General features: G+C 39.2%; 1 protein-coding gene across 1 annotated transcript in view; it reads right to left on the minus strand.

The window, feature by feature from the left end:
* Positions 1–5169: 5169 nt before the first annotated feature.
* The window catches only part of LOC141217108 (cell cycle control protein 50B-like), a 55477-nt gene continuing 47033 nt past the window's right edge, over positions 5170–13613 (minus strand). The window contains exons 5-8 of the mRNA XM_073665743.1: positions 12845–12935; positions 11822–11965; positions 11101–11304; positions 5170–7093 (exon numbers count right to left, since the gene is read on the minus strand). Coding sequence (XP_073521844.1) covers positions 6909–7093; positions 11101–11304; positions 11822–11965; positions 12845–12935 — 624 coding nt within the window. The 3' untranslated portion in view covers positions 5170–6908. The remainder of the gene's footprint in view (positions 7094–11100; positions 11305–11821; positions 11966–12844; positions 12936–13613) is intronic.

Raw genomic sequence — 13613 nt, forward strand, 5'->3', positions numbered from 1 at the left:
TGGTACCGCTGTAAACGTACTGACCCGAAGAATAAAGCTGCCTTATCAATTTTACCACACGCGGAACAGAATAAAAAAAAACCAAAAAAAAACAATTCCTGAATTGTTGGTTTTTGTTTATTCTGCCTCCCAAAAATCGGAATAGAAAGCGATCAAAAATGTCACGTGCCTGAAAATGGCACCAATAACAACGTCAACTCATCCTGCAAAAAACGAGCCGTCACATGACTGTCTGCCAAAATCTGGAAAAATTATAGCTCTCAAAATATGGCGATGCAAAAACTAGATTTACAAAAAATGCGTCTTTTAGTGTGTGACAGCTGTCAGTCATAAAAACCCCATATGATTCTGGTATTGCTGTAATCACACCGACCCGAAGAATAAAGTCGTCTAATCACTTATACCGCACGAGGAACAGCGTCAAAAATAAACTCTTGGGTTAGGATTGGGCTAGGGTTAGGGCTGGGTTTGGGGTTGGGGTTGTGCTAGGGTTAGGGTTGTGCTAGGGTTAGGGTTGGGGTTGGGGTTAGGGTTGTGATGGGGTTGGGATTTTTTTCAAAAGTAAGAAAAAAAGATGACGATATGGCGACTAGTGTTGAGCGCAAGTGCTCGCTACTTGAGTTTGCATCGGGTGCTCTGGTATGCATTGAGTATCATGGGTATTTGAGTGACATGCTCGAGTCTCTGCCCCATATGCTTCGCGGCCAAAAAAATTTTACGGGGATTGCCTGCCATGCACGAGCGATCCCCCGCATGTTTTTTTTTGGGTGTCTAATAACCGTGAAACATGCAGAGCAGGGACTCGAGCATGTCACTCGAGCACACGCTGTACATGGTGCATACCTGAGTACCCGATGCAAACTCAAGTAGCGAGCACTTGCGCTCAAGACTAATGACAACTTATTCAATATGATGACCTAATGTAAGCAAATTCTGTGTCGTACCTCTGGGTTCAAAATGTTCACTATACACCTTAATAAAATCCTTGAGGGGTATAGTTTCCAAAATGGGGTCACTTGTGGGGGAGCTCCAATGTTTGAAGAGCCCCTGTGTGCCCAAACGCAACATGGCGTCCGCTAACAATTTGAGCCGACAATTTGTTAGCGGATACCATGTTGCATTTGGAGAGTCCCTGTGTGCCCAAACATTGGAGCTGCCCCATAAGTGACCCCATTTTGGAAACTAGACCCCCCAAGGCACCTATCTAGATGCATAGTGAGCACTTGGAACCCCCAGGTGCTTCACAAATTGATTCATAAAAATGAAAAAGTGTTTTTTTTTCACTTTTTCATTTTTACGAATCAATTTGTGAAGCACCTGGGGGTTCCAAGTGCTCACTATGCATCTAGATAGGTGCCTTGGGGGGTCTAGTTTCCAAAATGGGGTCACTTGTGGGGGAGCTCCAATGTTTGAGCACACAGGGGCTCTCCAAACACAACATGGCGTCCGCTAATTATTCAAGCAAATTTTACAATCAAAAAGTCAAATGGCGCTCCTTCCCTTCCGAGCCCTGCCGTGCGCCCAAACAGTGTTTTTTCCCCACATATTTGGTATCTGCGTGCCCAGGGGAAATTGCACAACAAATTTTGGGGTCCATTTTTTCTTGTTACCCCTGTGAAAATAAAAAAAATTGGGTCTAAAGTAACATTTTTGTGAAAAAAGTTAAATGTTCATTTTTTTCTTCCACATTCAAAAAATTCCTGTGAAGCACCTGAAGGGTTAATAAAGTTCTTGAATGTGGTTTTGAGCACCTTGAGGGGTGCAGTGTTTAGAATGGTGTCACTTTTGGGTATTTTCTGTCAAAAAGACCTCTCAAAGTGACTTCAAATGTGATGTGGTCCCTAAAAAAATGGTTTTGTAAATTTTGTTGGAAAAATGAGAAATCGCTGGTCAACTTTTAACCCTTATAGCTCCCTAACAAAAAAAAATTTTGGTTCCAAAATTGTGCTGATGTAAAGTAGACATGTGGGAAATGTTATTTATTAACTCTTTTGTGTGACATATCTCTCTGATTTATGGGCATAAAAATTAAAATTTTGAAAATTGCAAAATTTTCTACATTTTTGCCAAATTTCCATTTTTTTCACAAATAAACACAAGTGATATCGAAGAAATTTTACCACAATCATGAAGTACAATATGTCACGAAAAAAACAATCTCAGAATCAGGGGGATCCGTTGAAGCGTTCCAGAGTAATTACCTCATAAAATGACAGTGGTCAGAATTGTAAAAATTGGCCTGGTCATTAACGTGCAAACCACCCTCGGGGCTTAAGGGGTTAAAGACTGTGTTTTAAAAGAACCAAGAAGACGACGAGACGTAGACCCGATGACATCAGATGATGATGATTGGACCCGTGATTGCTTCGATTTAGATTTAGGGAAGTATAATTATACATGTTAAATGAATATTAGTCATGGCTTACCCTAACATGAATTTGCATCATTATGCTATTGAATACGTATAACAATAATCTGATATTGATATTATTATTATTATGGACATTAAATTATATTGCCAAGGAAGAAGAAAATGAAATGATGATCCTCTTATCCTAATGATGAACTTTGAAGATTTCAGTTGATGTCTGTCATCCTCAAAAGGGGGAATTGTTAAATATTAATTACGGATATTCATTTTATTCTGAATTCTGTACCATACATTGCATAAGATTGCATCAGCCATCGTGCTAGGGTTTCTAGATGACATGCGCTATTTGTGTATTTTTAGTTCGGTGCCATATGCGGAACAGGTGCTATGAGGGGGCTATATAACCCCATGTTAGAGAAAGGGGGCTTGCTCTTGCCATTTCACAGGACACTGGACGAGGATCTATGTGTGAAGGAAACAGCTGCCGTTGTAGGCCCAAGGAGACACGTGCTTTACTCGGACACATGGCGTCATCCTGACACACATGCTGGACACAGACAGACGCAACCTACCATTCAGGATCCCAGGAAAAGATGGGTGAATCTCAAATATTAACTTAATTATGGACAAATGGACAATCACTTTGTAACTATTTAAACTATTTAATGTAACTACTGCAATCATTCTTTTTAATGGACAATCCAAGAATAAATAGATACTTTTTTTAATAAGAATATTGTGATATAGTCTTTGATCGATCGCATCTGTTAAGAAGTCCTCTATAAAAAAATATACATAAATAAGTATTTTTTTACAAGGAGGGGCTCTCCGATTTGATTTGAACGTTATCGAATGTGACCCGTTGCTTATAGTATCTATACCCCCCTGGCAATGAGTATGTATCAATCTTCAGTTGGCTCTTTTATGCCTAAGGTGAGATCTGCCCACACACCCCTGTGGTGACATGTGGGCTCGGGCTCCACCCTTCATGTTTTTGTTAAAATAACTTCCGCGATAACTTATCTCTGGTTGCTCGCAGAAGCTTGCAAACTACGACATTGTTTCCATTATGAATTTACCTTTGCATAGGGACCACGCATGGCGTATTTGCAACCTGTTATTCTGGTGTTTAACACTACAGCTCCACAGAGGGTTTTACAGCGACAGTAAAATTCCTCTCATTCCCTAGCTGACCCTGTCACTAAAAATATGGATCCCATCATTATCGGATGTATGGAACTTTAGTTATTCCATATTTCATTTTCAGCTCCGAAGAGTCTGGAGACTTTTGTTAAAGTCTCTTTGAAGCCTTGGGAATGAAATTTCAACAGGTATCTGTAGATTTATCGCAAGCCTGCGTCTAATTGTCCCCTGCCTTTGCCAGGGGAAATCTACTTGCATTTTAAGTAGGTTGGTAGCACCCATCTTGCCAGCATTTGTGTACAAGGCCTTACTCAGGAGTGTGTTAATTGGGGTTTTGTGCTGAGACTTACATGGAGACAGCTCTTGTACTGACAAGTGGTCGATTGCTAGCTCTGGTCTTGTGACAAAAGGTGGATAAGGGAGGGGTGGAGAGGGGCTTGGGAGAAAGACTTCTTATTATCTATGACAGGGGGAGAAAGAATATTTTCAATATTTCTCTGACAGCCAGTGATAGTTCATTCTGCCTGGTTTGGAGTTAGAGAAGTCATTTGGTGTTTTGAGGTGGTGTTTGGAGAGTTGTTCTGAAGATTTCTGTGTGTTCATCCTCATCCTCTCCTATTTGGTTTCCCCCAACTTACCCTCCCCTGTGTTCCACTCTCTTGTTTGGCGAGTGTAATTTGTATGATTGCAGTTTTCATGTATCCCTGTCTGTCTCATTAGTGTTATCCTATACACCTCGGCCTCACACCTTCCTGGGTGGGGAAGGGAACAGATAAGGGTAAGTCAAGAGCATAGCAAGGAATGTGACCCCGGCATCTCCATCTTCCGGAGGACAGGGATAGGTTAGGGTGCCCCCTAGCGTGACAGATAGGGAAGGAGCCCTTTTCCCCAAGAAATTCTGCAAACAGTATGGTGACATCACCTTACTGAACATCACTGGTGTGATATTTTTATGGGATTAAGCCCTTGAGGAATTCAGTCAATTACCTTTTCCAACCATTAGTATTGTTTACATGTTTTATTCTTATGATAGTTCTAAACGTGTTTTTCATTTGTAAGTTAAAGGCTGCATTTTTGAGAAGACCGCTGCTGAGGAAAGAAAGAATGTTGCAAGTTCAAAGAAACCCAAAATTATCTTATGTCTGGAATCTGGTGAAGAGTTAATAATTCCGGCGGGATGGATTAGCCTCTGAAGTACGGGCACAGGAACATTTCCGGTCTTCTAGAATCACAAAAAGGAGGGAATTGTGGGAAATCAGGATCCATTTAGTATTCTTAGTCCCCATCATCTATCACGTAGCACTTTTACACAGAAACCCCACCTACACATTCCAAGTGCCTGAGAAACTGAATAAAACCAGACACCTCCATCTAAAAAGCCCACAAAACAGTTGCTTGCTTCTTGGCATAAAGCCCTTCCTGTCAGGGGCGTATACAAACCCCATCCCCATTTCATTAAAGCAGAATCTCTTGCTGGACACGTTGTGCTGTCTATGGAGTCTCCAAGCTCATTCATCACAACACCTCTAATCTGGCCTTGCACATCAACTCTGATGGGCCCATTACGACCAGAATAAGTTGTCAGTGTTCCTAGGGTAGTGTATAATACAAATAACTGTTGTACCAGGTGAAGTATTACACCACAGATGCCCAAATATCACAAATCTAAACATTTTATTGAGCTAAATCAGAACATATACAATTTTTATAAACAAAGAAATAAACTATCCATACTAATTAAATACAAATATGTAAGCCTATGTTTATCTAAGACAATAGGGAGTCAATCTGTGACTGCTGGATGAGAGACCTGCGAATCTCCTTACCTCTCAGCATTTCTGGCTCCTTTTCTGATTAGTCAGGCTGATATGACATAATCTGTGAGAGTCACACCGCAATGATGATGTTGCGCAAGCATGGCTAGTCAAAATAGGAGCCAGGAATGCTGAGAGGCAAGGAGATTCGCAGGTCTTCCATCCAGTGGTCACAGATTACTGACCTGGCCGATGGACTGCAAGTTGATTCTCCCAGCTCTCGTTCTGAAGAGTTAAACAATTTTTTTTTAAATCTTTGTAAAAAAGAGGTTTTGAATCTAAATATCCCATACACAGATTAAAGATGGTGACATCCTGCAGCTTTCTGCAGGTCTGCCTGACTATGTAACAGCTGCGGTCTACCCTCTCCTCATTTAAAAAACATTAACACTCACCCCAATACAGTTGAACTTTTAACTTGGATATAAAAAAAGATAGATATAGGCTGAACAAGCCATCAAAAATGTACGACCTCCATTCACATTAGACTAAAGTTGGACCACAGTCTAATGTGTATTGTGGTGGCATTAACATTGTCAAGGGAGAGAAGGGTCGAGCAGTGTGAATTTTAACTCCTGAGTTTTGTTTTTTATTTTATTACATTTTAGAGATAAGCCACAGCTGGAGGCTCTCTGTTCCCCTCCCCCTTTGGGTCGTCAAAATGTTGAAAGTTTTCTAACATTCATGTTTATGGGGAGTTAGGAGAGATAGCTGTTCGAATATCCATGATGATCTTAAGGCTAGATTCACACATGAAGCGTTAAATGCAGTTATTAGAGACAAAAAGAACCAATACGCACCCTTCCTTTATACATGTGGACCCACTCATGGCTTGGTCTTTAAAAACTGCAGCAACATGTGCTTGTTAATCCAGTATAAGTCATTATCTTAGCCTCATGAAGAAACAATGTTTTTGTAAACAAGTACATTTTGTGAAGAAGTATCTGTAGGTGACAAAATCATAGTTTGCTTGCTACTAATATTCCTATTTCAAAGGTAAACTTTTTGAGACTAGTATTTTTTAGGCCCTTTAATTCTGAGAAGATTGTTGGGGCTGCAGGTCCTGAGAACCCAACTGTTCATTCAAAAGACCCTATAAAAGTGATCAGGAGATATGCTCAGGCAGGAACTGTGAGCTTCTGAGAGCGCGCACACACATATACACGCATAGCGGAATATGGATGCAGCAGAAAGCCTGCGGACTCTGCCCGCACAGCAGAAAGCCTGCGGACTCTGCCCGCACAGCAGAAAGCCTGCGGACTCTGCCCGCACAGCAGAAAGCCTGCGGACTCTGCCCGCACAGCAGAAAGCCTATGACTTTTTACTGCATCCATACTTTGCCATGTAGTTGCACTGTCAGACAGGAGCTCTGTGGCTCCTGTCTCCTCAGTTGTGCACTTCTAAGAAGTCTTTTGAGCGTTCAGTGCGGAGTCAGCCAACTCAGATCCCCACCGATCTGCTCATAATTAAAAGGGCCTAAAACATATTTAGAAAGTCACAAAATTTTACTTAATCTTTAATGTAAACCTTATGTAATATGCTATAGCTGAAAACTTTGAATAATCATTTTGAACCTAATGCTAGAGGTCTTCGTCCATTTTCCCCTGGTATTTTATGAATACAATGAGCATAATAATAGCAAAAACAGTACATAAAGAGCCAAAAACAAGATACGCAATTCCCAGGAATGGATTCTTTCCTCCCATCCAGGACACAGTGCTAAAAACTATTTTTTTTCTTCCATTAAAACTTACAACCTGAAAGTCTGTTGAGCAGCAGTTAAGGTTGAATATTAATAATTTTTTTTTTTTAATGGGGTTATCCAAGACTTTACAATTGATAGCCTATTAAATACATCATTGAAGAGGTCCAACTCTCAGCAACCTGACTCATTCTGGAGATACATTCACTGGAACAGTAATCAATGTATATTCCTATATCCACAATTACATTATAAATATAGGGCAGCATAAATAAGTTATCTTCTTAGAATTGTTATACCTAAATCACATTTACATGCCCTGATATTTTCCTTACATTCATAGGAAACCATGATTTTCGCTATAGACAACAGTACTGTAGCACTGCTTTGTATAGCACATACGATCATTTAATCGCGGGTTCAAGTCCACTAAGGGGACTATCAAGTATAGTAGAAAGTGAAAAAAAGAGGTTTTTAAAAAATGTGAAAAAAAACAAACATTCTAATCACCCCCATTTTCCTTAAAAAAAAAAAAAAAAGACATATTTGGCACCGCCGCAACATCCGTAAAAGTCTGATCTATCAAAACATAAAATAAATTAATCCGATCTGTAAATGGCGTAATGAGAAAAATAAAACAAAATGCCAGAATTACGTTTTTTCGGCTGCCGAAACACCACAATAAGAGGCAATCAAAACATTGTATCTTCCCCAAAATGGTATAAAAAAAACATCAGCTCAGTGTGCAAAAATAAGTCCTCTCACAGCCTCATCGACCAAAAATTTAAAACGTTATAGGTCTTGGAAAATTTCGATACAAGTCAATTTTTGTAAAAAAAAAAATACTATGCATGTTTGGCATCTCTGTAATCATACTGACCTGAAGAATCATATCGGTAGGTTAGTTTTACTGTATAGGGAACATGGTAAATGAAAACCCCAAAAAAACAATTGTGGAATTGCACTTTTTTGCTAATTTTTCACGCAGTTAGAATTTTTTTCCTACTTTCCAATGCATCACATGATAAAATGAATGGTGACATTCAAAAGTACAACTCATCCTGTAAAAAACAAGTCCTCATACGGCTATGTGGATGTAAAAATTTTAAAGTTATGGCTCTTGGAAGAAGGGGAGGAAGTAAAATAAAAAAAAAATAAAAAACGGAAATTGGCCGCTCCATTCATAGATTATTGACTGCCAGAGAAAACCCAAAGTACAGTGCTTGGCCATTTGCAGGAATCCCATAGACCATGAATGGAGCAAAGGCTCACCCCTGCTCCATTTAAGACAGGGCCTTAGTGAAGCCCCATTCACAGGGGTTCCAAGGCCCATATCTTAGAATCACTGGGGACCCAATGTTTGGACTCCCAGAGATCAGCAAGTTATCCCGTCCTATACATTTTGAAAAGAAGATAGCTTGTATTTTTGGAGTAACCCTCAAAAAAGCCATGAGATTATTTAGCCATTTATCTTTTTAAGTAGCAAAAAGGCTACTGATAGTAAAACGTTGCGGACAAGTTCTCAAAGTAAAGTACAGACAGGGCCATATTGGCGCTGTCATACGGATTAAAATGATATCTCAGGTGAAGAAATCAGTTTTGTAGATTTTCTTTAAACTATTTTTGAAGTTTCCTTGTATTCATATCTTTGTGCATCGGGGTGGGCCTTTGGGCGAGACTGCGGGTAGGGTCTTCAGTGTTGTTCTGTCCCATCCGCTGTGTCTGAGTGTCTCTTCTTTATTTAAAATTTTGCTCCGGTGCAGTCCTAGCCACGGGCTGTACTTGCACAGATTGATCTAAAAGCCGCCACCATTTTCCTGAAGACTGCCAAGAGCTTAATCTGCGCAAGCGCCGCCAGCTGCTAGAACGACGCAAAATTTTAAATAAAAAAAAAAAGAGAGACACCCATACACAGCGGAGCGGGCTTCAGTAAAGCGGCGCTGAGCAATTTAAGCATGCGCAGCCGCCACCATTTTCCTGAAGACTGCCAAGAGCTTAATCTGCGCAAGCGTCGCCAGCGGCTAGGACGGCGCAAAATTTTAAATAAAAAAAAAATAAAAAAAAGAGACACCCATACACAGCAGAGCGGACAGAACAAGGTTCAAAACCCTACCCACAGTCCTGCCCACAGGCCCGTCCTGATGCATGAAGATATGAATACAGGGACACTTCAAACAGAGATTAAAAAAAATCTACAAAGTGGTTTTCTTAACCTGAGGTATCATTTTAATCAGTAGGACAGTGTCAATGTAGCCCTGTCTGTACTTTACTCACTAAAATTATGCTGACAGGTTCCCTTTAAATCTACATAAATCTGTAGTTCATTAATTACGATGTTTCAATGCAAAACCAATGTATCAAGCAGAGATGTAGATGTAACATTTACCCAACACAACAGACTTCATGAATGTAGCAGACAGCGGCAACTAGCTTCATATTATTTTACTTTTTCCACCATCCAGTCTTTCAAAAAGGCTCAGTATGACCTAATTTTTATTTTCCTGGTTGGAAAGGGAATTACACATAAATCAGTTATATAAATGGGAAAATCAGCTAAAGTAGAGAACGTAGGTGTGTGTTGGTAGCATACCGATAGTCTAGATGAGTGGTTTTTGTACCTTTTGCACAAAATTACCACAAATTTGAAAAGTGTTCTGAATCAACACCCCTAGGATCACCATTCAGAACGGTGCCTACCCACCCCATCACATGTTTCGCAGTCGTTTGCACAGGGGGTGTTTCAAGGAAGCAATGATGAAATGCATTGGTTACTTTTAGGCTGGTCCAGTAACTTGTTTACTTATCTGGTAAGATCTCCCTTGTATTGTTATACTATTGCAAATTTTTTTTCTTTTACATGTTGGAAGTCGTTATAAGTTGCATGTGATAGGTCTTGCAAGACCTATAGAGATACGTGGTATTGCATATGGTCTGACTTTGATATAAATTATACATGGATCACTGTTACATTGTATACAGTGATGATCTTGCCATATCAGTGTGTGCACATTCTTATCTGTGTTGTGGTTCTTAATTCACTGAGGATATAATTTTGTAGATATCTCCAATATTAGTCATCTAATTCACTGTCTAATGCAATTGGAGTAATCTATTAAAAAATAACTTATTATAGTTAAAAAAAAAGTTTGAAAACCACATTACAAATATATAATTTAAAATAATTCTTAATCTCACAGCACTTAGAACAATTACTGGTTATTGTTCAATATTTTATTTGGCTCTATACTGATGTTTTATAAGAGCAGTGGAATGTCTCAATTATTGAGGCAGTTCCATCTATCACAATCGGTTCCTGAATGATTATACTTATTCATTTTAGCTGCTATTGATATAAGTAGTTTCGATTGACCTATTGCTATTTGTTATAATCCTTTTTTGATAGAAATGGCACTATTTGAATAACGTATCTAACCTGCACTATTGATGGCTGTGAAGCCTATATTAAATTTTGGATTTTTAAGAGCCACACACTTTGCTAGTAACGTTATCTAGATGGTATACGCAGTTAGAGTTATATTGAATGTGGAATCAATGACCACATTCCTAATCGTCAGCTATACTAGAATTGATGCCCTATCAAGCAACTGTGCTGGAGATTCTGCCACAAGGAGAAACGCTACCCCTTCGATCCCACCAAGAAGCCTCTCATGCAGCCAAATCAGATCTCATACTTTGCACTGATGGGGGGGCAATACCCCGAAACACCATGTCTGCAAATTGAGATTCTGGTTTGGCTTATATCCAGAGTCATATTGAAGGCTTGTGAAAGGGTCGATGGTGGCTTTTGTGATTGCTAGTTCCCATAGGTGGCGCTAGAGTTCTAGTCCTCTTCTTCTCTGAAAAGGCAATTTGCATATATTAATGAAGTGAACTATTTTTATAATTTATAAAGTGGTGTACGCTCTCATTGGATAGGAAATCCTAGTAGTTTTGCGAGAGTCACACCCAATGATTAGTAACTAGACCATATTGTAGGTTTACATCAGTACTAACAGACTTGGGGGACTCTCCTCTCCAATTTTTTTTTTCTTTTCTTAAGTAAAGGATACTGTATTGAATTCTTAGTTGATATTCTCCAGCACGAAGACCATCTGTGAAATTTCCACTCTCAATTCTCCTGTATAGTTTCCGAAATGTAGGTAATGCTGCACTTCTCATCCATACAATGAAGTCCTCATTTATAAATCCTGAATTGTATGGGTCACTTGACAGGTTCCATGCTTCTGTTAGCCAGTTCTGAGGTTTTGATGTCCCTGATGGTGTGAGGAAAACAGTCATGGACAGATAGATGATAAACATAAGTTATGTTATGCCGTACAGTCTACAGATAAATCTGATACCACTTCACAGGACACAGTCCTACATGATTTGACCAAACAGCTGAAAGACTGGATAGCAGTAGGACATAAGTTCAGGAGAGTAAAGTACTGTGGCCCTTTTGGCTTTTCTTTCACACAGCACCAATCAGAAAAGTTAAAAGAGTAGTAACGCATAACAGCGGCAGGCCCTAGGCATCGGTGAGGGCCCAGCCGTTGGGACCCCCACGATAAGTTAATTACAGTATATTTCATTAGTCTTAGTTGTATCATATCATGTTTCATAGTGCACTGCAATCAGTTCACGCAAAGAATTGAACTTTTTCTGTGTGTGAAAGTTGCTGTTCTTTCCCCTCTTCCATTTTGCTACCCCAAGCTATTTACCATATTCTAAAGTAACATATCCAGCCACAATATACTTTTGTATTTCCTGTAGAACATGTTTGATAGTTACCTTTAAAGAGGTCACTTAAACTCTGGTTGCCATTAACTGGGTTCCGGAATTTAGTGTTGTAATCAGTCCACCAGGATATCCCTTGTCCATTTAACGGAACTTCAACAAATGTGCCATTTTCATTGTAAAATAGCGTAATGATATCTGGAAAAAAAAAAGACGACCATATAGACGAGAGTACGTTTAGGGAATAGCAGGCTAGGGAGAGTGGTAAAGAATTTTATAATAAAGCGAATTACTAAAGTGGATAGGGATTAAAGATAGATATTAATAAAAGGCCATTATAGGCATCGGACAACCCCGCAAAAGTCAGAATATAGAAAAAACAAAAAGTGGTAAAAAAAAAACACGCACTAACTTTACCATTTCTGCAAACATATGATACACAGAATAAAGATACGTCATTTAATTGCCGTAACATTAAACCCTAAAAAAAAACTATGATAGAATCAATGTTCGCTTTCCCCGTTTTGTGGTAAAGATGAAAAAAAGTGTAGCTTTTCTTTTTCTTTCCCATAATAATGCATTGTGTGAGTAAAAAAAAAAAAAATAATTTTAAATCTAAGATTTTTTTTTTCTATAACCACACAATTTATCACAGCATTTAAAGACTTAAAAGGTCAGGACTAGAGTAGACAGGAGACCGTGCAGTCTTCGCTCCCGATTTTACGCCATTACCATGCTGTACATTTATGGCGCTCTGCAGGAATGGGCAGGGGGAAGTGGGTCCAAGTATAAAACCTGGGACACAAATCATTTCAAAAGCAACGCCAATGAGTAACATTTGATTTCAATTTGACAATTTTATTGAGATTAAATCTCATCTTGGAAAGAAACACAGTAAGATGACCTACTACATAGTGCATATTCTGAAGATCTAGTATCACTCATGCATGGCCTGAAAATATCTATTTCAGTACAGTTACTGTACAATAACTGATTTTTTTTTTTTTTCACAGAAATTGCACACTAAAAGGTAAAATGATATTTCAAACTATATGAGTAAAATTGCATTACACTTACCATTAAACATGCTGTTTGCAACAGCCCCACATGGAGCAATAGGCTTTAATACAGAATCCACTCTATATGGGGCACACTCATTGGCTGGATTCTACAATAAAACAGGGAAAACACTTGGCTCAGCACAAATAAGGCATATAAAACACATCACAATCACAGGAGATATCACAATTGTGTGGAAATCACAGCAAAAGCTGCAATAATGACCAGAACGTGTGAATCCAGGATGCCCATAGATATATCAACAAACCAAAAGCTGTGAGAATTTGCTAAAAAAACTGTTTGCGTTTCCAGTTCTGCACCAACCACTATAAGATTTGGCACTCAAACTGAGCACTTTAAATGCAATTTAAGAAGAACTTGTCATGTCCAGAAACGCTATTTACCTACAGATATATGGTTAATTCAATTTTTTGGACTCGTCATCAGTCCAGAGCATCTGCTGCCATTTTTCTGCACCCCAGTTCCTATGTTTTCTTGCATAGTTGAGTCATTTGGCCATGTTTTCACGTTGAAGTTATGGCTTGTTGGCTGCAATTCCTCCATGAAGACCATTCGTGGCCAAACTTCTTTGAACAGTAGATAGCTTTAGTTGTGTCCTACTGGGGGCACTGCTGGACATCTCACTATTTCAAAGGGAAGCAAGCATGATATCTGCTGCACCAAGTTTTTTTGGCCGACCACTGTATCTACGGGTCTTCAATGCTCAGAACTATAGCCAGATACTTATCCATCACACAATACTATCAGAGAGGCAGAGAGGCATTAG

The sequence above is a fragment of the Phyllobates terribilis genome, unplaced genomic scaffold (assembly GCF_046119375.1).
Source record: "Phyllobates terribilis strain yellow unplaced genomic scaffold, ASM4611937v1 Scaffold_2__4_contigs__length_985480577, whole genome shotgun sequence".
Taxonomy (NCBI): Eukaryota; Metazoa; Chordata; class Amphibia; order Anura; family Dendrobatidae; genus Phyllobates; species Phyllobates terribilis.